This window comes from Dasypus novemcinctus, chromosome 15 (assembly GCF_030445035.2).
Source record: "Dasypus novemcinctus isolate mDasNov1 chromosome 15, mDasNov1.1.hap2, whole genome shotgun sequence".
Lineage (NCBI taxonomy): Eukaryota > Metazoa > Chordata > Mammalia > Cingulata > Dasypodidae > Dasypus > Dasypus novemcinctus.
This window is the reverse complement of record NC_080687.1, coordinates 20,501,820-20,524,151: the sequence shown is the minus strand read 5'-3', so window position 1 is coordinate 20,524,151 and position 22,332 is coordinate 20,501,820. Positions and strand designations below refer to the sequence as shown.

At 38.8% G+C, this 22,332-nt stretch overlaps 1 protein-coding gene across 1 annotated transcript in view; it reads left to right on the top strand.

Moving 5' to 3' along the window:
• Nucleotides 1-22,019, top strand: part of ATP11A (ATPase phospholipid transporting 11A) — a 230,886-nt gene extending 208,867 nt beyond the window's left edge. The window contains 6 exon segments of the mRNA XM_071208206.1: nucleotides 430-565; nucleotides 6,781-6,846; nucleotides 7,562-7,665; nucleotides 10,390-10,555; nucleotides 15,802-15,906; nucleotides 17,187-22,019. Coding sequence (XP_071064307.1) covers nucleotides 430-565; nucleotides 6,781-6,846; nucleotides 7,562-7,665; nucleotides 10,390-10,555; nucleotides 15,802-15,891 — 562 coding nt within the window. The 3' untranslated portion in view covers nucleotides 15,892-15,906; nucleotides 17,187-22,019.
• Nucleotides 22,020-22,332: the final 313 nt, after the last annotated feature.

Genomic DNA, 22,332 nt, shown 5'->3' with positions numbered 1-22,332 from the left:
ATAATACACTGTGTATTGTGGACTTAGTAAGGGATCCATAGTTTTCACCTGACTGGCAGAGGGGTCTGTGGAACAAAAAAGGTTAAGAACCCCTGCATTAGACCTTGTTACTTCATAATCCATTATTTCATAGTTTTGAATAAACCAGTAAGGCTTCTTTCTTCCTCAAAGACCATAACTTGCCACTGATTATGATACTGAATGATAAGAAGTTTTTAGTCCTTTCCTCCAAGCTAGCTCCATGCATCGGTTCTGCTAACCTCGAGGGAGGGGGGACGACTCTCCAGTGACTTACACCTTGAAAAGGGAACAGTAACTACAAAGCACTATGGAGAATGGTTGAGCTGATTGTGTGAATATAATGGAATTAACTGAGATTGTATTTTAATATAATGAGAATCCAGTTCTCTGACTTTTTTCTTTATACAGAGATATTGCCAAGAATGCTCTGCTCCGCTGGCGAGTGTTCATTTATTGGACATTCTTAGGAGTATTTGATGCTCTGGTATTTTTCTTTGGTGCTTATTTCATGTTTGAAAATACAACAGTGACCAGCAATGGACAGGTTAGTATTTAACTTGATCTTGTGGACTTAGCTACTTAAGAATAAACCCTTCTGTGTAATCATTTTGTCAATATGGTAATATAATACAGCCTGTGAAGATTGCTCTTGGGTTTTGGTGTCATAGGAAGCTAAACATATTTGTGTATCTATTTATTGAATTGCTTTAAAGAACGCATTCTGTTAGTGCTCAGTGTTAGTAAATGCCTCCTGCTGATGGTAAGGAATATTCTTTCTGCGGTTTTTCAGACCTTTTTTTCATTGTTTACATTTCACCATTAGCCGATTATCTTGTGGCTCAATTAGATCATTCAGGCTTACTTTTCTAATGTGGGAATTAATGTCATATTTAACACATTTTAAATTTTTTCACACGTATTTATCTTTATTTGTTTTCTTTGCAATGCATAGATTTATAGCTTTCTAGTAGATATTCAGCTCTCTGATTGTTGACAACATTTCTGGGGGTTTGTTTTATTTGTATCTTGCTTTTTTTTTTCTTTTTGCTACTTGCTTCTCTTCCTACCCTCAGATAATGACTACCAACACACATATGGTAAGACAATTATGGGTTTGTCCTTTATGTTTTTGGAGTGCATTTCAAATAAAATATTTCTTGAAAATATTTTCAAATGTGACCTTTGTGTGCTTTGTTAGTAGAAATTCTATTAGTTGCTACTGCCTTCTACTCACGTTAGAACTAAAATTGTACTAGAGTAGTATGTGTACATTTTGATCATTTGTATTTGGTGTTTTCTCCTGAATTTCTGTGTTAGGATTGCCAGTTGAGTCAGTGATTTTTTTTTTTAAGTACGTATGCTGCTGAAGTGAGCACTCAGTGATTTTTTTTTAATTGATTTGATGTGTTTGTACTTCCCTTTACTTATGTCTAAAAGGCAACATTAAGCAGGGATGTGAAATTTATTGGGGAAGGTGCATTTGAATGTGACACACCTAGGCTATGGGAGAGAAGACTGAGATGCAATGGACAGTCTTTAGAATCCTCTACTTAACTGTCACAAGTATTTAAATGGCTATACAAATAAACACTTTTGTTGACATCAGAACAGTTCCTCTTCAGCAACTCCCTTCAGGGTAACTTATAAATGTATTTCATTTAGTGTTTATCCTAACACCTCTCTTTTTCACAAAAGTCTTGCTACCTGTCCTGGTGCAATTTGCTTACCCTATTTGTTTCTTATTTTTCTCATTACTAAAAAAACTGTTATCTTTCAGTATAACTTAAATCAATTCTTAATAAATTGATATTGAGAATTTAGTAAAACCTTACTTCACAGTTCTAAACACTTTTAGAATTCATTCTTTGTCTTAGTTTATTTACTTTAATGGAATAATTCCTGAATTCCACTAGGCCATAAATATAGTTAAATAGAGCTATCTTTTTATTCTTATGTATTTCTTTTATAAGCTTTCCTTCTGGGCTAGACTTTAAGTTTTTGAGTGTATCTTAAAAAGAACTAGGGTTTTCTATTGTAAGAACTGAATTTCCATGGTCAGTAACAATAAGTACCATTCATCCAGCACTTTATTTGCAGTTTACTTTCACAGACATTTTCCCTTTTAACTACAATAACCCTTTAAGTTGCACGTTATTATTGTTAAAGTTGAGGAAACTGGAGTTCAACCAAGCGAAATAACTGTACAATGTCAGATAATTAATGAGTGGTAGGACCTAGAACTTGGACCACATTGTTATTAGGTTAAAGTTGAGGAACCTGGAGTTCAGCCAAATTAAAAAACTGTACAATGTCAGGTAATTAATGAGTGACAAGACCTAGAACTTGGACCTAGGATTTTAGTATAAAATAGTTCATGCTGCTTATTTATTTATTTATTTCAATATAACAGAGTAAAAGTGATGGATACTTCTCAAGAAATAATGTTAGAAGGCTAAAAGGGGGGAAAAAGGCACATATGGATTACTGTTTTAAGAAATCCTGCTTGGATGTTATACACCCTGGAAATGAGAGTGCTGGTTGAGTCAGGACAGTCTGGTTCTTACAGGATAGTCCGTGGAGTGACGCCTTCCTAGCATGATTTCGTAAGCAGTGTTTCTTCTTTCTTTTCAAGTCCCCTGGAGTCATGATGCTTCTCCAGCCATAGTTTCATCAGCCACTCCAGGCTATTGTTGGTCAGTGGTTGCAGTGATGTTTTTGATGCCCTTCATAGATCTAAGGATTTCTACCCATCCCTTATTGCCTGATACTCTTTATCCTCTATTTCCCTTAACTGTTCCTTGAAGTTACCTTGAGCCACCATAAAACGTCTAGGATGATCTTTCCCCTGACACTTTTATGTCCTTTGCATACCTTTCATCAGCCATTAGTGGACAAAACTGTTCATCAGAATTTGAAATGATGCAGAAATACAAGCTGACCAGAGCCATTCAAACTAGGAAAAGTGCAGTGTGATGCCTTACCACTTGTTGGCTGAGAGCTTGTTATTAATATAACACACATACTTGCTGGTTTATCATGCAAAATATGTACTAATGCAGTGTTCAGCACTGCATTTGACTTAAACATGTGTAATACACATTTTTAAATATAAAAACCTTTTGAGACAGGGATATTTGTGAATCAGTATACAGACCAGTTGGTACTAAATAGGTTATTTAAAGTGAAGTGTTTATCCACAATTACGTATTTACGAGATGAAATTTCCCTCATTCACTAAAGCTCTAAAAGAAGTTAAAGAGGCTTAAAGCTATAAAATCAAGATCAGTAATAATTATAATATCTCTTATTATAAGTAAGAACTGTGAGGGGCACAGGGTAGAATTTTCCTCATATAGCCAACTAAGGAAGAAGTTCAAGGAGGTTGTAAATGATGTGAGACCACCCATCTGGTAAATGGAAAAGCCAAGACTGATCATCTGGTTTTCTAACTCTAAATCTACCACTGTGCCTCACTGCCTTCAGAGAGGAGCAGCCCTCCTCATTCTGGATTACTGATGTTTGTGCAATAACTGTTTTAGTATTGTTGACCATCAGGGCATTCCTAGAATACTTAAAAAGTTTGGAACATGTTATACAAGAAGTTGGTCAACACCAAGAGAATGGCTGAGGGAAACAGACTTTGGCCCAGTGGTTGGGGCGTCCATCTACCATATGGGAGGTCCACGGTTCAAACCCCGGGCCTCCTTGACCCGTGTGGAACTGGCCATGCGCAGTGCTGATGCGCGCAAGGAGTGCCGTGCCACGCGGGGGTGTTGCCCGCGCGAGGAGTGTGCCTGTGAGGAGAGCCGCCCAGCGTGAAAAGAGGGAGCAGCCTGCCCAGGAATGGCGCCGCCCACACTTCCCGTGCCGCTGACGACAACAGAAGCGGACAAGGAAACAAGACGCAGCGGGTGGACACCAAGAACAGACAACCAGGGGAGGGGAGGGGAATTAAATAAAATAAATAAATCTTAAAAAAAAAAAAAAAAAAGAGAATGGCTGAAACGGGAGCAGTCCGCAGTGTGAGCAGGGAACACATTGTGCCAGCAGACTCAATAGAGGTCCAGAATCAGTACACAAAGGGGAAAGAGTCATTTTTTATGACCACCATCTTCAGAAAACATAAGTTATGTTTTATTATGGATTTTTTGTTTGTTTGTTTTTAGGAGGTACCAGGGGTTGAACCCAGAACCTGGTACATAGGAGGCAGGCACTCAACCACTGAGCCACATCTGCTCCCTATCATGGAATTTTTTTTACACATGAAAATTAAACTGGTCTGGGTTTGAAGACTTTTATGAGCAAAGAATACCCATTCCCAAGAGGGAGACTGGGAGGTGTGTGGAAAAAAGATTAAATTTATATCTGGGGGAAGTGGACTTGGCCCAGTGGTTAGGGCGTCCGCCTACCACATGGGAGGTCCGCGGTTCAAACCCCCGGCCTCCTTGACCCGTGTGGAGCTGGCCCACGCGCAGTGCTGATGCGCACAAGGGGTGCTGTGCCACGCAGGGGTGTCCCCCGCATAGGGGAGCCCCACATGCAAAGAGCACACCCTGTAAGGAGAGCTGCCCAGCGCAAAGGAAAGTGCAGCCTGCCCAGGAATGGTGCTGCCCACACAGAGAGCTGACACAACAAAAAGAAACCCATTTTCCTGGTGCTGCTGATTAGGATAGACGCAGTCACAGAAGAACACATAGCAAATGGATACAGAGAGCAGACAACTGGGGGGTGGAGGGGGAGAAATAAATAAAAAATCTTTTAAAAAATTTTTTTATCTGGTATAATGGTGAGGATTAGTTCCAGAGACTGTTCAAGTAAGATAGTTATTAATAATCATAAATAGGCTATAAAGTTAATTAAATTCTCAATTGAGATATATTGTTACTTTAGGATCCAAAGTTACTGAGTCTTAAAGAAATCAGAAATAAGAGCTTTGGAAGTGGGGGACTGATGTCACTTGGAAAAAGTAGATGCTTCTGGGCTATCCTTAGAGAAAGGGGATTGGTGTCATAGTGAATCATCTTCCAAAATCCTAATAGAAATAACATCAAATAATTTTAATAGTAAATTTAATATTGGCAATTAACGCGAGAGCTCCAACTTGGAACAAATAAAGAAATTAAGATGACTTCTTTAAAAATTAAGTTACTATGATTGCCTTTTCTAGTGATCTGGAAATAGCTTGCCAAAGGACGAGGCAGAGTTGATATATCAGCATTTCCCAGGGTTTTTAACCAAAATTCCCAGTTCTTGATTCAAGGTAGTTGTGCTTTGTTACTATTTGCCTGTGAAAAATGACAACTATGGCCTGTTGTTTTATTGGACTAGTTGTTAGGAGATGTAATTTGTAATTTCAAATCTACTGTAGTCTACCAAACCCAAGGAACATCAGCAGTGAAGTAGGAATGCATTTGAAAAGTACGGTCCTTAAAACATCAGTGTGTACCAAAAAGTCCTAACAAGTTTTTCCTCTAGAAGTCTACAAGCAAATTCTTACCTTGCTAAATATATCAGAAGACTTGTAGCCTATTCTTTGACCTAAATCGAGTTATGTATAGGGATACATGTTTGAAAACTAACCATAAAGGAGAGCCATTTGTATTCTAGCTTTTTAATTCTCTGTGAAAATAAGCTTTAAATTTTATGTTAAATAAGTACTAGGAACATTCTCTGAGAGGAACCGTTCTGCACAGAATCGGAAAAACTACAAATGTGTCATTTCTTACATACTATAGAAATCTGCTCAAAGAAAATAGTTTTTGCAGAATAAAATTTCCAATACACTGATTTTTCTTAAAAGAGAGGTCTTAAGTAGTAGATATTTTATTTTGCTTGTCTCTTCTGAGTTTAGTTTTCATGGGTTCTGACTCATATGCGCCTTCATCAAATTGCCATTTACCCTGTTGCCTCCTGCCAAAATCCTTAAAATGGGAAGAACGGAGCTCATGTAACCCCTGCTTAATTTCCTCTCTTTCTCTTGGATGGGCTCTTCTGCCCCATGAAGGTCTTGTGTTCTGTTTAACTGTCGGGGCATCTGTGGTTCTTCCTGGCCGTCAAACTGGTTGCTTGGTGGCCTTTGTGTAGCTCTGTCTTGTCTTGTCTTCCCTTCTTCACTCTGGAAAATCGTATCCTATGATCACCTATATTTAACATATTTTTTCTCTAGTTGCTTACTGGTTAAATGTTCTAACTATTGAGACCCTTGAACAAGAGGCAGGTATTTGAGTAGAATTCAAAAAAATAGACTCAGACTCTATTGAGTTTTCCTATTCATGAACCATGCAAAAGATGTAGCTAAGTCATCAGGTAAATGTCTGTTACATAAAACATAAAAGGAGAAAAAGATTAGAATGTACCAAAGTTTGCATTGTACATATTTAATGATCAGCTGTTAGATATTTTTCTTGTTCTTGGTATGAGATATTCGTACTAATACTTGTTGCTGCTTGAGAGCACTGAGCAGGATCAATATCAAGGGAGGTCAGAAAGTGCAGTATAGGTAGGGCTTCGATTAAATCACTCAATCATTAGAGCAGTGAGTGTGTTGTAGGCGGATCTAGGGGGTCTTTCTGTGCTCCAAGCTGTTTATTGCCATCTTCTTTCCTTAGTTATAACATGTTTTCCACCTATCTTTGGGGTTTGAAGTGTTGTCACTCAAGAACAGTGAGGTGCATTTTCTGAAACTCTTGCTTTGAGAGTGCAAGAGGTAAAAGTATATATTAACAAAAGACTACTTGGTCTATTTTTTCCCCAAAACAGATATTTGGAAACTGGACATTTGGGACGCTGGTATTCACTGTGATGGTATTTACAGTCACTCTAAAGGTAAATGATTTCACATTAATATTTCATCTTCTGGCCACAGTTGATCCCTGCTACAGGGAGGTCTCCTCATCTCTGAACTCTGAATTTTAAATCCATCCTGAGGCTAGAAGCCACCACTGGACCCGGGTGAGGCGAGCTCCTGTTGCTCTGGCTTAATTGGAAGAGGAGAGTACAGTGAGTGATCCCATATGTGAACTTAGAGAATTATGCAGAATTAAGGAATGCATCTTTTTTAAATAAAAGGATTCATTTTAAATAGCAAGTAGCCACACCTAACAATATAATCAAAATACAATTTAACTGAAACAAATCAAGGTATTTTGGAAAATTCATCTGTTTTTAAAGTCAAATTAAATTATGTTTTGGATATCATTATGAAAGTCCCAAAACCTATCAACAAATACCTAAAACTAAAGCCTCCCAGTTTGAGAAATACTTGCATGGCTCCATTTCCCCAGAATGGGTGAGAGTTTATTAGGAATGTTGTTATTAAAAGGGCTATGATATTACAACATTCTTTTTCTCCAGTGGAAGTGGAAGGTTTTGTTTTGTTTTCCCTAAAAAGTTTTATATAGGCATTTTGACTAACATTAAGTTTTTGTTTTCTTTGGTTTTGTATTTCATTATTCTCTTGCTTTCTTTCCTGGTTGTTGTGGTTCAGGGACATGCCTAGATTACACCACTATTAATCACTTCTTTTTTTTTTTTCCTTTAGCTTGCATTAGATACACACTACTGGACTTGGATAAACCATTTTGTTATCTGGGGTTCACTGCTATTCTACGTTGTCTTTTCCCTTCTCTGGGGAGGAATTGTCTGGTATGAATTTAATAAATATTACATAATTATGTGATATTATAGTCCTGCGGTATCTTTCATCAAGGGCTCATAAGGCAATTTCTGTACAAGTAACCTCATTCATTTGTACAAATATTTGTTGACGGCTCCTATGTTCTAGGCATTCTGTTAGGTCCTAGGGACCCAGGGGAGAAATGAAGACAGTGTGGCCCCTGCCCTTTGAGCTTACATTCTCAAAGGAAGAAGCAGGTGCTGAGTAATAACATAGATGAGTAAATAACGGAGTCGTGATGCATCGTATAGAGGATTAGGATGCTGTAGCAAGGGCCCCGTTTCACATTGAGAGGTAGAGATGGTGTCTCAAAAAGTTATTACTTAAACTGAAACTTGGAAGAAAATCATCGTCTTCTTTGGTAGCTGACCTTTATAAAATGCTCACTAGAATCAGGCACAGTGATAAGTACTTTATATGTAGTACTGTGTCTTTTCTATAAAATCTTCACCACAACGTATTCTGCACATAGGACTGATGATAAACCCGAGGCTACATAGTTGCTAGGTCAGCAGAGCTGGCATTCAAGCCTAGGCCTCCGGAGCCTCCACTATGAAGGAAGGGCGCCTCTGTCAGCCTGAGGGAGCAGCACACATGCCAGAGCCGTGAGGCAGGGAGGCACTTGGTAGGTTGGTGAGTCCTGAGCCTGGCCAAGGCTGGCCAGAGATGGAGCTGGAGAATGAGGTAGGGGCAGGTCATGCTGGACCTGGTAGGCCATGTGAGGACTTTGAGTTCAGTCCGAGTAGAGTGATAAGTCATTGAAGGATTTTCAGCAGAGGAGTGACAGAGTCAGGTGGTTGTGCCTGCTGGGTGTTTCCTATGAATTGATAAGTGCAAAAGCAACACAAGAAGACAGTTTTGAGACTATTTGAAAATACCAGTCCATCCTGAAGAGGTCGACAAGTGGCTGGACTTGACATCAGTGACAGTTGTTGCCCAGCTTTGCCTGTGCTGCTCGTTCTGCCCATAGCACTTTTCCAGTTAGCCTACTTGTGAGCAGACACTGTCGCTGCAACTCGAACCACCACAGGCAGGGCAGCAACCCCTCGTTGCCTATGCAGTCATGCAGCTCTTGTTTCAGCACTTAACTGTGTTTTTCTGTGATTCTCCTATTTACTGGGTCCTTGAACTTGAGAGGAAGTGCCTCCTCCAGTTGCACACACTTGCTTTGCCCTAGTCCTGGTCTAGGCTTTAAGTCAGAAGCGTTCTCCTTTACTTTGTATCTCCAATACTGAGCATAGTCCCCGACACGTAGTAGGCAGCCTCCAGAGCCAAGGTGGGGGGCCTGGGGGGCTGAAAATGCCCTGTAGTCAGTTATTGTCCCTAGTATCAGGGGGGGCTAGTATCCATCCCAATTCTCTTGTTCAGTTGATGGCCCCTAGTGACCAAAGAGATGTATTACGTGTTTCCTTTGAGACTTGGAAATTCAGAAAAACTGGATAAACTTTTGGTGGGTTTCCAGTAAAAACTAAACTACTCAAAACTAAAGAACTGTGTAGCTTCAGAGAACTTTCAAAAGTTGTGGCTGTAAGAGGCAGATTTCACCCTGGACATGTCTCTGATGAACTCTTGGGGCCTTGGGGTTTAGGCATGATCTCTGTGGGCCTTGATAGGAGTCTGAGCAGCTCTCTTCTTTTGGTGTCCTACTTCCTAGAACTTCCTTAGTAACTTCGTTACTAAGACTGACTTGTTCTTCCCCAAGTCTCCCACTTGCAGGAAGAGAAATAGGACATATGACATACAATCTTACCGTGCACAGAGATTTAGGAGCTAGTCATATATACAACTCAGTGATGAAGCTCCAAGTATCTATCATTCAAGTATCATTTTAGGCATCACCTCTTTCAGGAAACCTTTCTAAGAGCTTCCAGTCTTCTAGTGTTTCGGTGGCACCTTTGTCATTAAACTTACCATTCTGTATTCTTCTTTTCTGTTTAGTTGACTACATCCCTGGTGTAACTGTGCTTTTCTTGGAGGTAGGGCCTTTTCTCTGCGTCTGTAATAGTGTTCATAGTATCTGGAATATAAATGGTGATCCATAAATGTTAGTTGAAAAGTGTATGAAAAATGGCACTGCATTACTCAAGCTTAGCATTGTATCATTAGTACCGGCATCCTTCTCTCGTTTCTTGCCTAATATAGATAGTTTCTGTGAATTATAAAGTTACCTGGTAGGAAAATCATTTTGTGGTCTGCAGTTATACAGAAAATTCTTAAATATTTATTTCTATGGCATAAGCTGTAGGAAGTTAACCATAGTTAACTGTCGCTCTGCTAATCAAAACTCTTACATGTCTTCTCCATGTTAATCACCGTTGATTAGGATGTGATTCTGGAACAAAAAAAAATCACCAGTTTTAATCTTTCTTCTTTTGATGAAACTGAACTTCAGAGACTTACGTTTTCACTTTGGGATGACTTCACAGAACTTTTCCCTCCCTTTCCCATTCATGATACTCTAGTATTTAAAGGAAGTTCTAAGTCCCATATTTTATTTGATAAATTCAAAGCAGATAGTCTTAAATGATTTGCCCATTGATTCAGAAAAAAGTAACTCTTAGTGATCAGAATAAAAATTACCAGAACTTATAGCCTCTTCATGCAAGTGGTGAAAACAGATGACAAGTTTTCGTTGTTTCTCCTGATAATTTCTAACCTACCATTGTGTGTGTGTTTTCTCCTTAATCCTCTAGGCCATTCCTCAATTATCAAAGGATGTACTATGTGTTTATACAGATGTTGTCTAGCGGCCCTGCGTGGCTGGCCATCATCCTCCTCATTACTGTGAGCCTTCTTCCTGATGTTCTCAAAAAAGTTCTGTGCAGGCAGCTGTGGCCAACCGCAACAGAAAGAACCCAGGTACGGCGGCGCTCTCCCTCTAGGGTATCATCGTGAGCCTCAGCTTCCTAGAGTAAAGATGGGGAAATAATCATTTGAAAGCTAGGATGATCAGTCCAATGCTGTTTATGAATTTCATAACAATACATGCTTTTAAACATTAAATAAAGTAAAATGCAGGATGTCCAATGTTTAATTTTATATTTAGGACTAAACTGTTGGTCTGCTATAATTTTTTAAAAGAGAGTAAAATGCCAATACAAAGACAACGTATTTTATGTAAATCCAAAAATAATTTTCATTAATCCTTCCTTTAAAAGTTAAAATAATTTTTAAAAGCAGTGAATTTGGCTCAAAACCTCAGCGTGGCTATTAGGAAATGTTGGTTATTGATAGGGCTACTTACTTTCCACATTCCCAAAACTGGCCGGCTAACAGAATTGTGGGTTCAGAAAAGAAGTTACGCAAAATGCTTAATCTGGTTTCATGCACCAAAGAGGTATGTGCCTAATGGTTTTTGTGATCACTTTGGCTCTCCCTGCGTTCAGGAGGCATGGCTCGATTCGTCTGCACAGGCCATCAGCAGCACTTTTCCTTTGCCGTGAGCAGCCACAGCTCTGGCATCAATTTTGTGGACAATGAAGTGGAAGCTGCTGCTTCCCACCACTTAGTTTTCTGGGGATTGGGCCACGGAGTCTGTACTTTTAACAAGCTCCCCAGTTGATTTGTTACGCCCTCTGAAATCTAAAACCTCAGTTGAAAAAAAAAGGATCCTGGTGAAAGAGAAAAAGCTTCAGCAGTATCTGCTCCTGCAAAATAGAGATCCTCCCTTCTAGAAACAGGATAACTGTCTGAGATGAAGGAGGGGGAGGGAAACAGTGGAAATGAGAAAGTTAAGAGGAAGGGGGAAAGGAGCATGTGAAGCAGAGAAAGAGCAGCTTCTTGAAAAGGCAGTTAACATATTCCCAGATCAGTATTCATTCACTCTTTCAGACCTCAGGTGATATCAGTGCTTTAAATTTCTAGTTGCTGTTGGCCAGTATTTGTGATGAAAAGTAGGTAGCCCTATATTGGGGTTAGAATGGATGTAGTACATGTTATTGCATATGGCGCATCTATCATTAGTCCCCAACAATTTTAATTAAATCCGTGTTTCTAAGCTTTCTTAGAGATTTCGTGCTGATTTAAAAATATTAAACCCTATCTACCATTTCCTAAGTATTTCCCTTCCTTATGCCTCCTGCCATAGTTTGTAAAATGAATGCTTAACAGGAACTCATGATGAAGAAATCTCTTCTCAGTATTAGTAAAAGAGTGTTTATATACAATTTCACTACAAATTGTTTTAAGTTGTTGTTTAAATAAGAGTGGTATAGGACCAGGGATATTTTCGAGAACTTAAGCCCTTTCTCCCTTTTGCCACAAGCAGGAATATAAAGTTCACACTGTCATTCCAGAATGTAAAATCCCAAGAAATGACTCTCCTAAAGGATTTCTCAGCAGAGGAATCAAAGGACTTCACTGCTAAGCAGTCAGAATAGAAGCAGGCTTTAATATTAGGGCAGTGAAAGCTAGAAACTCTCAGGGCATCCCTGGGCTTAGCTGCCCCACTGCGTTTTAATGGAGAACCTTGTTAATCCCCCACCCAACCAGCAGCATCCCACCCCACCCCGCCCCCCCCCCCTTTTTTTTTACTCTGAGTAGCTGTAGAACATCACTTTTTCCTAAATGAGAATTTTAGTTCGTGAGCTCGTTTTCAGCAATGTAGCTCTATGATAGATGTAAATACACGACAGATATACCATGCATGGTGTGGAAAGACTGTGTAGAGTTGTGGATTTGAATCCAAGTGTGAGGTCCTGCTCAGGCTAGTGGTGATGGGTAAACCTTGCATCAGCAATAAGTAGCATAGATTAGTATATCTGAAAATGTGTCCTAGGGAACACTTGATCCACAGATATTAGATGTTGAAGAGTACCATGAGAACTGGAGAGTTAAGTAAGCATTGTTGAAAGAACATCTTGCTGCAGGACTTCTCAGAACCTTTAATACACTAATGTGCATTGTAGGTTTTAGAAGAAATAGAGAGAATGCTGTCCTTCCAAACACATTTGACCTCAGAACCACTTTTTATACAGAACATTTTCTGTAACTGATATTCCTTAAAACACATTTTGAAATTGTTAACATAGCTCCTACCCATCTCCTTCTTGAATCATGAAAGTCCCTACTGCTATTAAAAGTCAAATGTAAACCAAAACTCAAGAGGCATAATGCTGGGGTAGAATTGGACAGTGTCATAGGGAGAAAATGAACAAATGATTTTTTTATCTTAACAATACCAATGTCTGTTTGCTTAGTGTAATCAGCATTAATATGCACTAGGAAGTTGTTAGCTTTTAACTGGACTCACCACCTTGTGTTGTTTCTCTTTTTCCTTTCCACATTTTCTTTTGCCTTCCAACCTGCTTTGCCTAAATAACTACTACCTTGTTTATATGCAAATGACGTGCATGGGCCCCTCCTGAACCTTCTGGGACTAGCAGACTAAACATCAGTGCCTTTCTGTTGAGCAGTCCACCATCTTTATGCTTTCTCAGACTTCCAGCAGTCTGAGTTTCTAATGGAACACAAGGTGACTCTTTTTCTGCCTTTTTGTATGTTTGGGATTATATCCACAGGACAGCAGAGGGTTTGCTTTATTATCAAGTGCTAGTGAATAGACACTCTCTGGTGTGTTTATTTGTCCTTTATTATCACAATGATCACATCAAGTAATAATGAGATAAAATGTATCTTGGGGTGTAGAAGTTGAACAGGGGCCAGTCAATATCTATTAACCTATGTTTCTTTCTCAGTGTCCATTAGAAGTATCCAGTTTCACCTGTACCATCAGTGAGGGTTACATTACATCTTTATATCAGGCACAGTTAATGGCTCAGAGCTTGGCCATATTAAACTGACTCTTGTATTTTGAGATTGGCTACTTACACATGAAGGTTTGTATTTACAGTTGGTAAGCCGACTGCTTACCACATCATAGAGCCCTTGAGCAAAGTCGTATCAGTGCCACCCTTCTCCCCGCAGCCTATAAAGCGTGACTGGCAATACCTCTGTTTGCACAGTATTCTAGAATCCACTCAGCACACACACTTCTGTGGACTCGCCACCACCCTGGGAGGTTGGCATCACCGTCCTCGTTTTGCAGAGAAGGAAACTGAATACTGGCAAGATTAACTGGTTTGCTCAGGGTCCCACAGAACATTAGCAGAAAGGCAGGACAGGCTGAGCCATACTTACCCAGATGAAGATGGGAAGAAGCCTGATCATTTTAAACAAAGCCTTCTAACTTGCTTTAAATGACTCTAGTGGCCAATTTCTCAGGGATCTCGAGCCATTTGCATAGCGTTTTCCTATGACAGATGCTAGCTCTCGGAGACTTTTCCTCCAGAGACGAAAGGAGATCATCTGTCTAGATGTTTCATGTACCTAAATGCTACATTTATGTATGCCTCAAAATTAATGGTACTTGGAAAATGCATATTTGGTATTATTATTTCACCAATACAGTTTATTAAATGGGAAAATGCCTAAAGCAAGAAAAGGCTTTTTTTTCTTTTAATAACAGCTCATCTTCTGTACATTTTAAAAATTACTTTTTAACAAGATAGTACATTTTTTAAGTAAATTAACAGCAATCAGAAATTTTCTTATCTGATGCCATCAGAGTTTGTTAGAATAAATTACATAATTTCGCCTCGCTGTTTATATACTTAAAAACATTTAGGATGAAATTATTAGGAACACTTTAATAAGTCACAGGAGGTGCTTACAAAATTGATTTAATCATGCCAACTCTGGGCTAAAAATAAATATTCGAACTATCAATGCGGTCTCCGTGGAGTTCATTTGCTTCTGAGCATTTGCAGAAGCTAGGTTCTTGCTGCTTAGAGAAGGCCGGCACTGGGCGATAGCTGTGGCTTCCATAGCCACTTAGGGTCTGGGGGCTTAGACCCCAAGGAGGGGTCACCTCCAGGCTCAGCCATCCACACCTTAGCAAAGAGCATGCTCATGGCACATGCAAACAAACTTTGGAGGAATAAACATTGTGACAAAGTGTAATATATTATACTTCAAATGGACTATTTTTTTCCTTTTAACCTTTTCCTATTTAAAAATATCACAGGCACAAATATCTTTTAAATTATATATATGTATATGTGTATATATATGTGTATGTGTACATATATATATATGTATTATATAAACATATTTACCCCTGCAGAGGGAAACAACTCCATCATTTGTTTAATTCATCCTTCTCCTTACTGGGAGACTTGCCAATTCAAACCTGCTACCAAGACTGCAGTACTTCAAGTCTTAGTTTCTTTATTCCTTGTCACTGAGAAACTAATGAAGTTCGACTAAAAAATCTTTATTGTTCAGACACTGAGTCACTTTGATCTGCAAGCATCCTGAGTGCCATTGCTTACATCCTCAGCATTCTATGTCTCTTGGCAGAATTCTTCTGTTAGATTAGGGAGTGGGTAAAACCACCTTTCCTTCTCAGGAAATTTTTGGCGACTCTTTGTGGAAGAGCATAGCTCTGCCTAGGAAATAGGTAGACAGGGAGCTTGGACAGTATGGCAGGAGTTTCAGCTTGAGAATTCTGCAAGTGTTTCCTGTTTCCTGCTGCAGTGAGAGCAGCCGGCTATTGGGGCCCACCAGCCCGCTCTGATGCTTGGAGCACTTGCTCGGGGCTACTCAGGGACTCCCGTCACATTCTCTAGCTTTCCCACCTGACAGATACACTTGGCACTGTGACCTATTCTTGAAGCCTTTTCGCCATTCTTCAGTTCTTGGTTATGTTTCTTCCCGGTGAATAACACTTTTAGGGAAGAGCAGTCTGTTTTTCCTAGCAGAGTGCCTGCGTACCCTTGCAAATAGGCACCTTGCAGAAGAAACTGTTGTGCTGCCTGCTAACTTCATACCCATGTTAGCCACCGTAGAGGTACATATTCATCAGCCAGCATTGCCAGCCCCCACGTCAGCGGCTCTAATGAGGAAGGCTTTGTGAAAAAGTAAAGCAGTGACAGTATGCTTTTCATGATCCATGAGGCCCGATGAGCAGCCACAGGTTTGTATTAAACCAGCAATAGACCCTGAAAAACAGGGCGCTGTTTGGATTTTGCTCTCCACCTTGGACGTTCTCTCATGTTTTTCTGATGTGTGCAGCAACCTCTCAGTCTTTTTCCTCATCCTTGCAGAAGAGTATGAAACATAAAGCATCTGTAAATGCAGTGCTGAGCACCGACGGGCCACTTCTTGAAGGACATGTTACCGCTTCTGAAGCATAATTAGCTCAATGATAGGTAACAGTATTATTGCCAAGTTGGGAGTTGCTTTCTTGGTGTGCTGTGATTCTTTGAAACTGTCCATTTTTCCTCCAAAGTTTTTGCTGTGCCGTGTCATTTTTTTTTTTCTTTTTAAGAACAAAGTTTAATGATGAAAAAACACAACCATTTTTACCCACACATACTTATTGGCTTTCCCAGGTAAGTTGCATGCCTGTGAGTGACTTCACTACCTACGGTAGTATATTGTATATATGCACATGCATGTGTATATATACGCACACACCCATATGTATATTGTTGTATATATGGACATCTGCAACATTAGCTTCACTGGCCAGTGTTCAGAGTTGCCAGAAAGTTAAGTCCTCCCTAATTCTTTGGGGTGGAAACGGCTTCATTTAAAAGGTCCACCAAGAAAGATAGTATTTCAAAGTCTAGAATGGGATATTATTTGCATTGAACATTAACCCAGGTAAACATTTGGTGTGAGCCCATTGTTGCAAATTACCTGAAACAACTGTAACTAAGGTCATGTGTCTGAAAAATGCGGAGATTATAAAATAGCTATGCTCTTGAAGCATTTTCTGATCTAGACCGCTCAGGGCTTGACAAACACATTCATCATCCAACTTCTGTATCCCAAAGTCTTCATACATGGGAATTTTTATTTCATGAAAAGATTTGTATTGTACCACTTCCTGTTATTCCCATCAGGTCTTATTAGATTTGATGATGCTTACACATGTTGTTTGGCCTGTTTGGCTGTTAATAAATCTCAAAAATCAAGAGTTGCTGGCATGTGTAAGAATAAAGGTGGACTGAAGATACTCAGGATGTACATGTCAGTGGGCTGTCCACCCCCGATCCCTGGCAGTGCTTGGGGAGGGATGCACTAATTTTATCTTAACTTAGCTTTAGGGCTTTTGAGCTTTCCCTGAATGATAATGACAGTCGAATGAATGAAGGAAGATCCCTGTGTCTTTATCTCCCAACTGTCTTTTGGTATTCCAAATGAATGAAGGAATGGTCACTCTATCATTGATACCAAAAGGAGAGAGACCTTCATCCCTAGAATATTCATACATGTATCATATTTGAAATGAGATGAATACTCTCTGACCTTTTGGAATGAAAATTGATGACCTAATCATTGGGTCCAGCAAGTCCTACAGGAAGTAATAGGAGTTAACTCCGTTTTGAAATGGCACAAATTCGTTTTAGATAGGGTTCTCACGGAGGTTAACAGTGCTCATTCCTGGGACTGACTTTGTGTTGTTGTTCTTTTTTCTTGACAGAATACATCCAGGCATTGTCAGGACCATGCTTCAGAATTCACCCCTCTTGCCTCTCTGCCAAGCCCAAGCTATCAGAGTAGTGAACTCTCCAGTCCTTCATCCACAAGGTCTAGTCCTCACTCTAAAAAAGTGATGCTAACATTCTGGAATAGCAAGGAGTATTCTGTGCTCTCACCCATTTTTGGTATTTCAAATAACTATTGCAGTTCCAGTTCAAGACACTACTACCGTGGGTGCAGTTTGGAAACACCTGTATGATAGATCACCAATTCAAGCCTTTAAGAACTGCATTCTTGAGTGTACATGTGTTTCTGTATGTGTGTGTTTTCCTTTGTTTGCAAAGGAGGAGAGAAATGCGTAACACGACTTGTTCCACAAGGATTCAGCTCTGAGAGTCTAGCCTGAGTACTTTCATTATAATTTCTTCCACATCTGGTGGTCACTCATCTTTTTCTCTGTGCATTTAGTTGGACTGCTAAAAAAAAGAACATTCTGCACAGTCTGGTACTGTAAGACTTACAAGCATACAAGTTCTCTTCACCCCACATCCAAGTTTTTGCGTCCTTCTATTGTCTTCTGTCGTTTGGTATTACTTGAAGAGGATAGCTCGTCAAATGATCTACATATTGAGATCAGCATTTCAGCTTGGAGCCAGAAGCTCTCACCTCACATATCCCCATTGACCATCACTTTACACGTGAATGAGAACTGTGTTTCTTTCATTTTACTCATCCTCACCTCCTCCTATGCCTTCTCTGTAGAACAGTTTGTTATCTCTGCATGACCTTTTCTCAAGAAGACCCCCTAAAACTTCTGTTTTTGAAAGTGGCCAAAGTAGACATTCAGATAAGTGTGTATCCATTTTCCTGTTAGAATCATAGGCTTTGCTTCTGCTTATGTTTTCCCTCTACCTCCTGAAGCTCATTTTTTAAATGTCTGATTCTGAGTTCTTTTTACTGAAGTGATGTGTCAACCCTCTATGTTTTGGATTACTTTGGAGTTTGTCGGTGTCTTTTCCTTTCCCATCACCCAGCTGCCTTTCTAGGGGGGAGAAAAAAGTGTTTATGTGTGAGAAATAAGTAAGACTTGTTAACTTAAGCTTTTCCATAGTAGTTTTGATATATTTATCTGCCACCCTCCCAAGGATAAAGTTTATTAGTTTACTATTATTGGGAACTCTTTATTTCACGGTTCTTAGGGAACAGAGTTTCAGTTTGGGGTACCCTAAGGTAACTAACTATTTGGCCGCAGTGGTCAGACTCCCTTTTCACTGTAATTATTGAGAGGTGACCACTAGGGGGTGGTGCTCTACCAAATCTCTTTCAGGCTGAAATGGATATGATGACAAGATGGCCTTGCAGTTTTAAAAAAGCAGTATATCCATCTTATACTTCCTCCATTGTGTTAGAATTTTTACCATAATGTGCTCTGATTTTTTTTTCATAGATTTCATTTGTCTTAAGATTTTGTTGAGTGTTTTATTTTGGGTGGGGAAACAGAAAGCTGCTTTGTTATAAAGTTCCTGTTACTTTTCTGTACCAATATTTTTGTTTCTTGAATAGTTTTATTTAGCGTAACCTTCAATGGTCCATAACTCTATTTAACATAACTTTAATGGTCCTTAAATAAGACATTTCAGTTTGAGATTCAAACTTTAGACTTCAAAGCTGATGACTTTTTTAGAAAAGCATCAGCCAGAAACTAAACTAAAAGTTAACTACCTTGCCTGCTGCTAGATTTCCTCTTGTAGAAATTCAGAGACTTTTCATAAGTAAACACGGAGATCTGTGTCTGAGATGTCTGGCATTAGATTTTTAATCTCAATTTTGTTGTTTGCTTTTCACCTATAAAATAATTATTTGAACTATTCTCCAAAAGGATAATTGAATTCACAGAACAGTGAACACAAAGTGGTTAGAGTAAATTAAAGTGAGATATAGACACCATACCAAAGATTAGGATAATGAAAGTTTTACTTACTATAAAATAGAGGGTAAGGACACCATTTTTGTCTTAAAGATTGTCTTTACCATTTCATAAGAGCCTTTCCATTCTCATCTGGCCACCCTGTCACGTGACTGTCACAGTGTCATGGATGCAGTGACTGTGCTTGGCAGTCACCAACCAAACCTGACCCTACAAATCCACAGTGTGTGTATTTCTACAGTAATTTTTAAGAACCTCACATGGATAGAAATATAATACCTTTAGGGGCAACAGATTCTCTCTATGTTTAGTTAAATTATTTGTAATGTATTTTTTTAGAAACCTTAAAATTGCCTTTGCACTGAAGTATTTTCATAGCTATTTATACCTCTTTTATGTATTTATTTGTTATCATACCATATCTAATTTTTAAAGTTTGTTTTTGAAACTCAAATTTTTAAGTTGACGAGAATTTGGCCACTTTACATTTAAATTCTGGTGAGAGTTTTGACTGATGTTTCACTATCCAATGAATGAAATTTTCAAATCTGATTTTATTCTTTTATACCTCTTAAGTTGTTGGTATTTCTGATGGCAGTAATTAGTTGAAAGGCATACTTAAAGTACAGTGATTTGCTATGCTTTTTCTTCATAATTCACTGCAGTTTTGTCTGCTTTTGTTTTTGTTTTTAATTTCCATCCTTCAGCCTTAAAAGTAGAAGATTCTTGATTGATGGTTAAATATGCTGGATCCCAGTCATATCTATTGTCTAGACATTTAGCACATACTTCTGTTCATTCAAGTCTTACTATAAAAGTCACAAAACTTTACATTCTCCAAATATCTTTTAAAAAATGGTTTGGGAAATTATTATTATATGAATGTGCTTCATATAATAAGGGGACATGATTTAAATAAATAAAAGGAGGAAAAGAACCCCATTGAAATGCCATTTCAGATATGATTTAATTAGGTTTTTCACTTTACAAATGAATAATAATTAACTTGCCTTAAACTAACTTTAAAGCAAGTAATGTCAACGTTAGGCATTTTTCTTACCTTGGAAAGTCTTCTCCACTATTATACTTGTTAACAAATTACCACGTATTTGTTAACTTGCAATTCACCATGTTGATTTGACTATATGGTCTCTAATACCCACTCCATTCCCTTAAAAGCAATCATTTTATTAATGCTTCAGTAGTCCTGGCTACATTTGTACCCTCTTGATTTCAGCTCCAAGCTCACACACTGCCATATGTATACATGTGTGCAAGTGTGTATGCACACACAAAAACACACATGTATCCATTCCCTAAATCCTGAACTTCCCTGCTTTCTTCCTAAGGTGACCCTGCAAGGGGTCTCTGCCTAAATCTGGAAAGATACAGCTTCTTTCAATAGTAGGAAGAGGCTCTTTCTTGGAAAAGCCTTTGCACAGCAGGCAGTGGGGTTTGGAGCCGTAGCTTCATTTGTAAGAGCCACTCATTGAAGGATATTGCAGTGCCTTGGACTCAGTTCTTTCTTTGCACTGAAGTAGTTTCATAGCTCCCCAAGTTTAAACCTCCACTGCAGTTCAGCACTAAGAGGAGGTGGCCGGAAGGCAGAATCTGGAATCCACCAAAGCTCCACCTCCTTTCTGCATGCTTCTAGAAACATGGGCCATTGCCACATCAGGAGGGGCTAGCCCTCTGCCGCAGGTCAGCTAGGGGAGAAAAGCCCTCCTTTCCTTGGCAACTAATGTTCAAATCATCAACCCATTCCTATGCATTTCCTTCAAAGGGGTGAAGAAAGAAGACCAAATAAAATACCTGTGAGGGTTGTAGCTCTCATGGACACTGATAGTATGACTGTGTGTGCATGGGCTAAGTAAGTAGATTTTGGAGATTCTGATGAAGGAGAGTGAAAAAATGACAAGTTTCTACAATAACGAGTTTTATTTAACTTCTTAGTTTGGCTTGTTGGGCTTTTTGCAGCTTGAACTAAAAATGTCTCATACTTGCTGTTATAACTATTTCAAAATTGTTATGCATCAACCCAGTGTTCAGTGCAATCTGAAGGAAGTTTTTTAGCCTTTTTTTTTAAACCACTAAAGTTCATATGTTTTGCACTGACTAGTAACAAACTAATGCAACCATTTCTATTTTATCTCAATATAATTTATTTGACAACCTAATATAACATGCAGTTTCTTGCAGTCCACATTTCTTTTGGAAGTTACCTATTTATAACTTGAAAAGACAGGAAAATGTCAATTGGCAAAATGCTTTTTTTTTTTAAACTAGAGGGCAGGTGAATGGGAATGTGAATCATTCTGATATTGTGTCTTTAAACAAAGCTTTAATGAAAATTTGTTGGAAGTATTATGAAAGTGTGATTCTACTTTTGCAGAAAAAAATCTAAAGATCAGTTTATATAGCTTTATTTTTTACCTTATTGAAATATACAGAATTTTAATATGCATATATTATCTCTAACTTAAGATTATAATATAATGTGTATGCATTGCCATTTAAAATGTCCCTTCATTATGTAATGTAATAAAAGAAAATCTTTAAAATGTATTTAACATTAATGGTATCGTTGTCATCATCATAAATACTGGAATTTATTTTTAAAATATCAAATATTGTAGGTACACTTAACATCATAAATCAGTCTCCAAATGGTAATGTTTGATAATAATTCACCTGCTTTGAAATATTAAATTGTGAATTAAACCAATTCCTACATTTCTGTAAAGTTTATTTTGTATGCTACTGTTTTTAACTTTTATTTCTGTAGATAAATTATATTGGACTTTTCTGTAGATTATCTAAGCAGGAGACCTGAATCTGCTTGCAATAAAAAAAAATGTCTGATTAATTTCTTTATAAATAAATAAAATCATATACGTTGGACTTAAATTTTCTGTTAACAAAAACTATAGTAAACACCCTTTCAACACAGAAGTGTGAGGGAGGGAAATACACTGTGGGAAATCCCGAATCCCTCACCTGAAGATGTCTGCGGTCCTCCTCGCTCCTGACCCCTGCTCACTCACTCGCGCACAGGCCGGCTCCTCTCTCCGCTGCCTTTCTTCCGCGGGTGTGCTCTGGGCCGCTCTTCATCCTCCAGAGCCACAGGAAGCTGTGGTGATAGACTGGTACAGAGGAGTGGGTTCTTAGACCCGGCAGGAAGTTTACCTTTTGAATTTCTGCAGGGTCCAGATCATCCCTG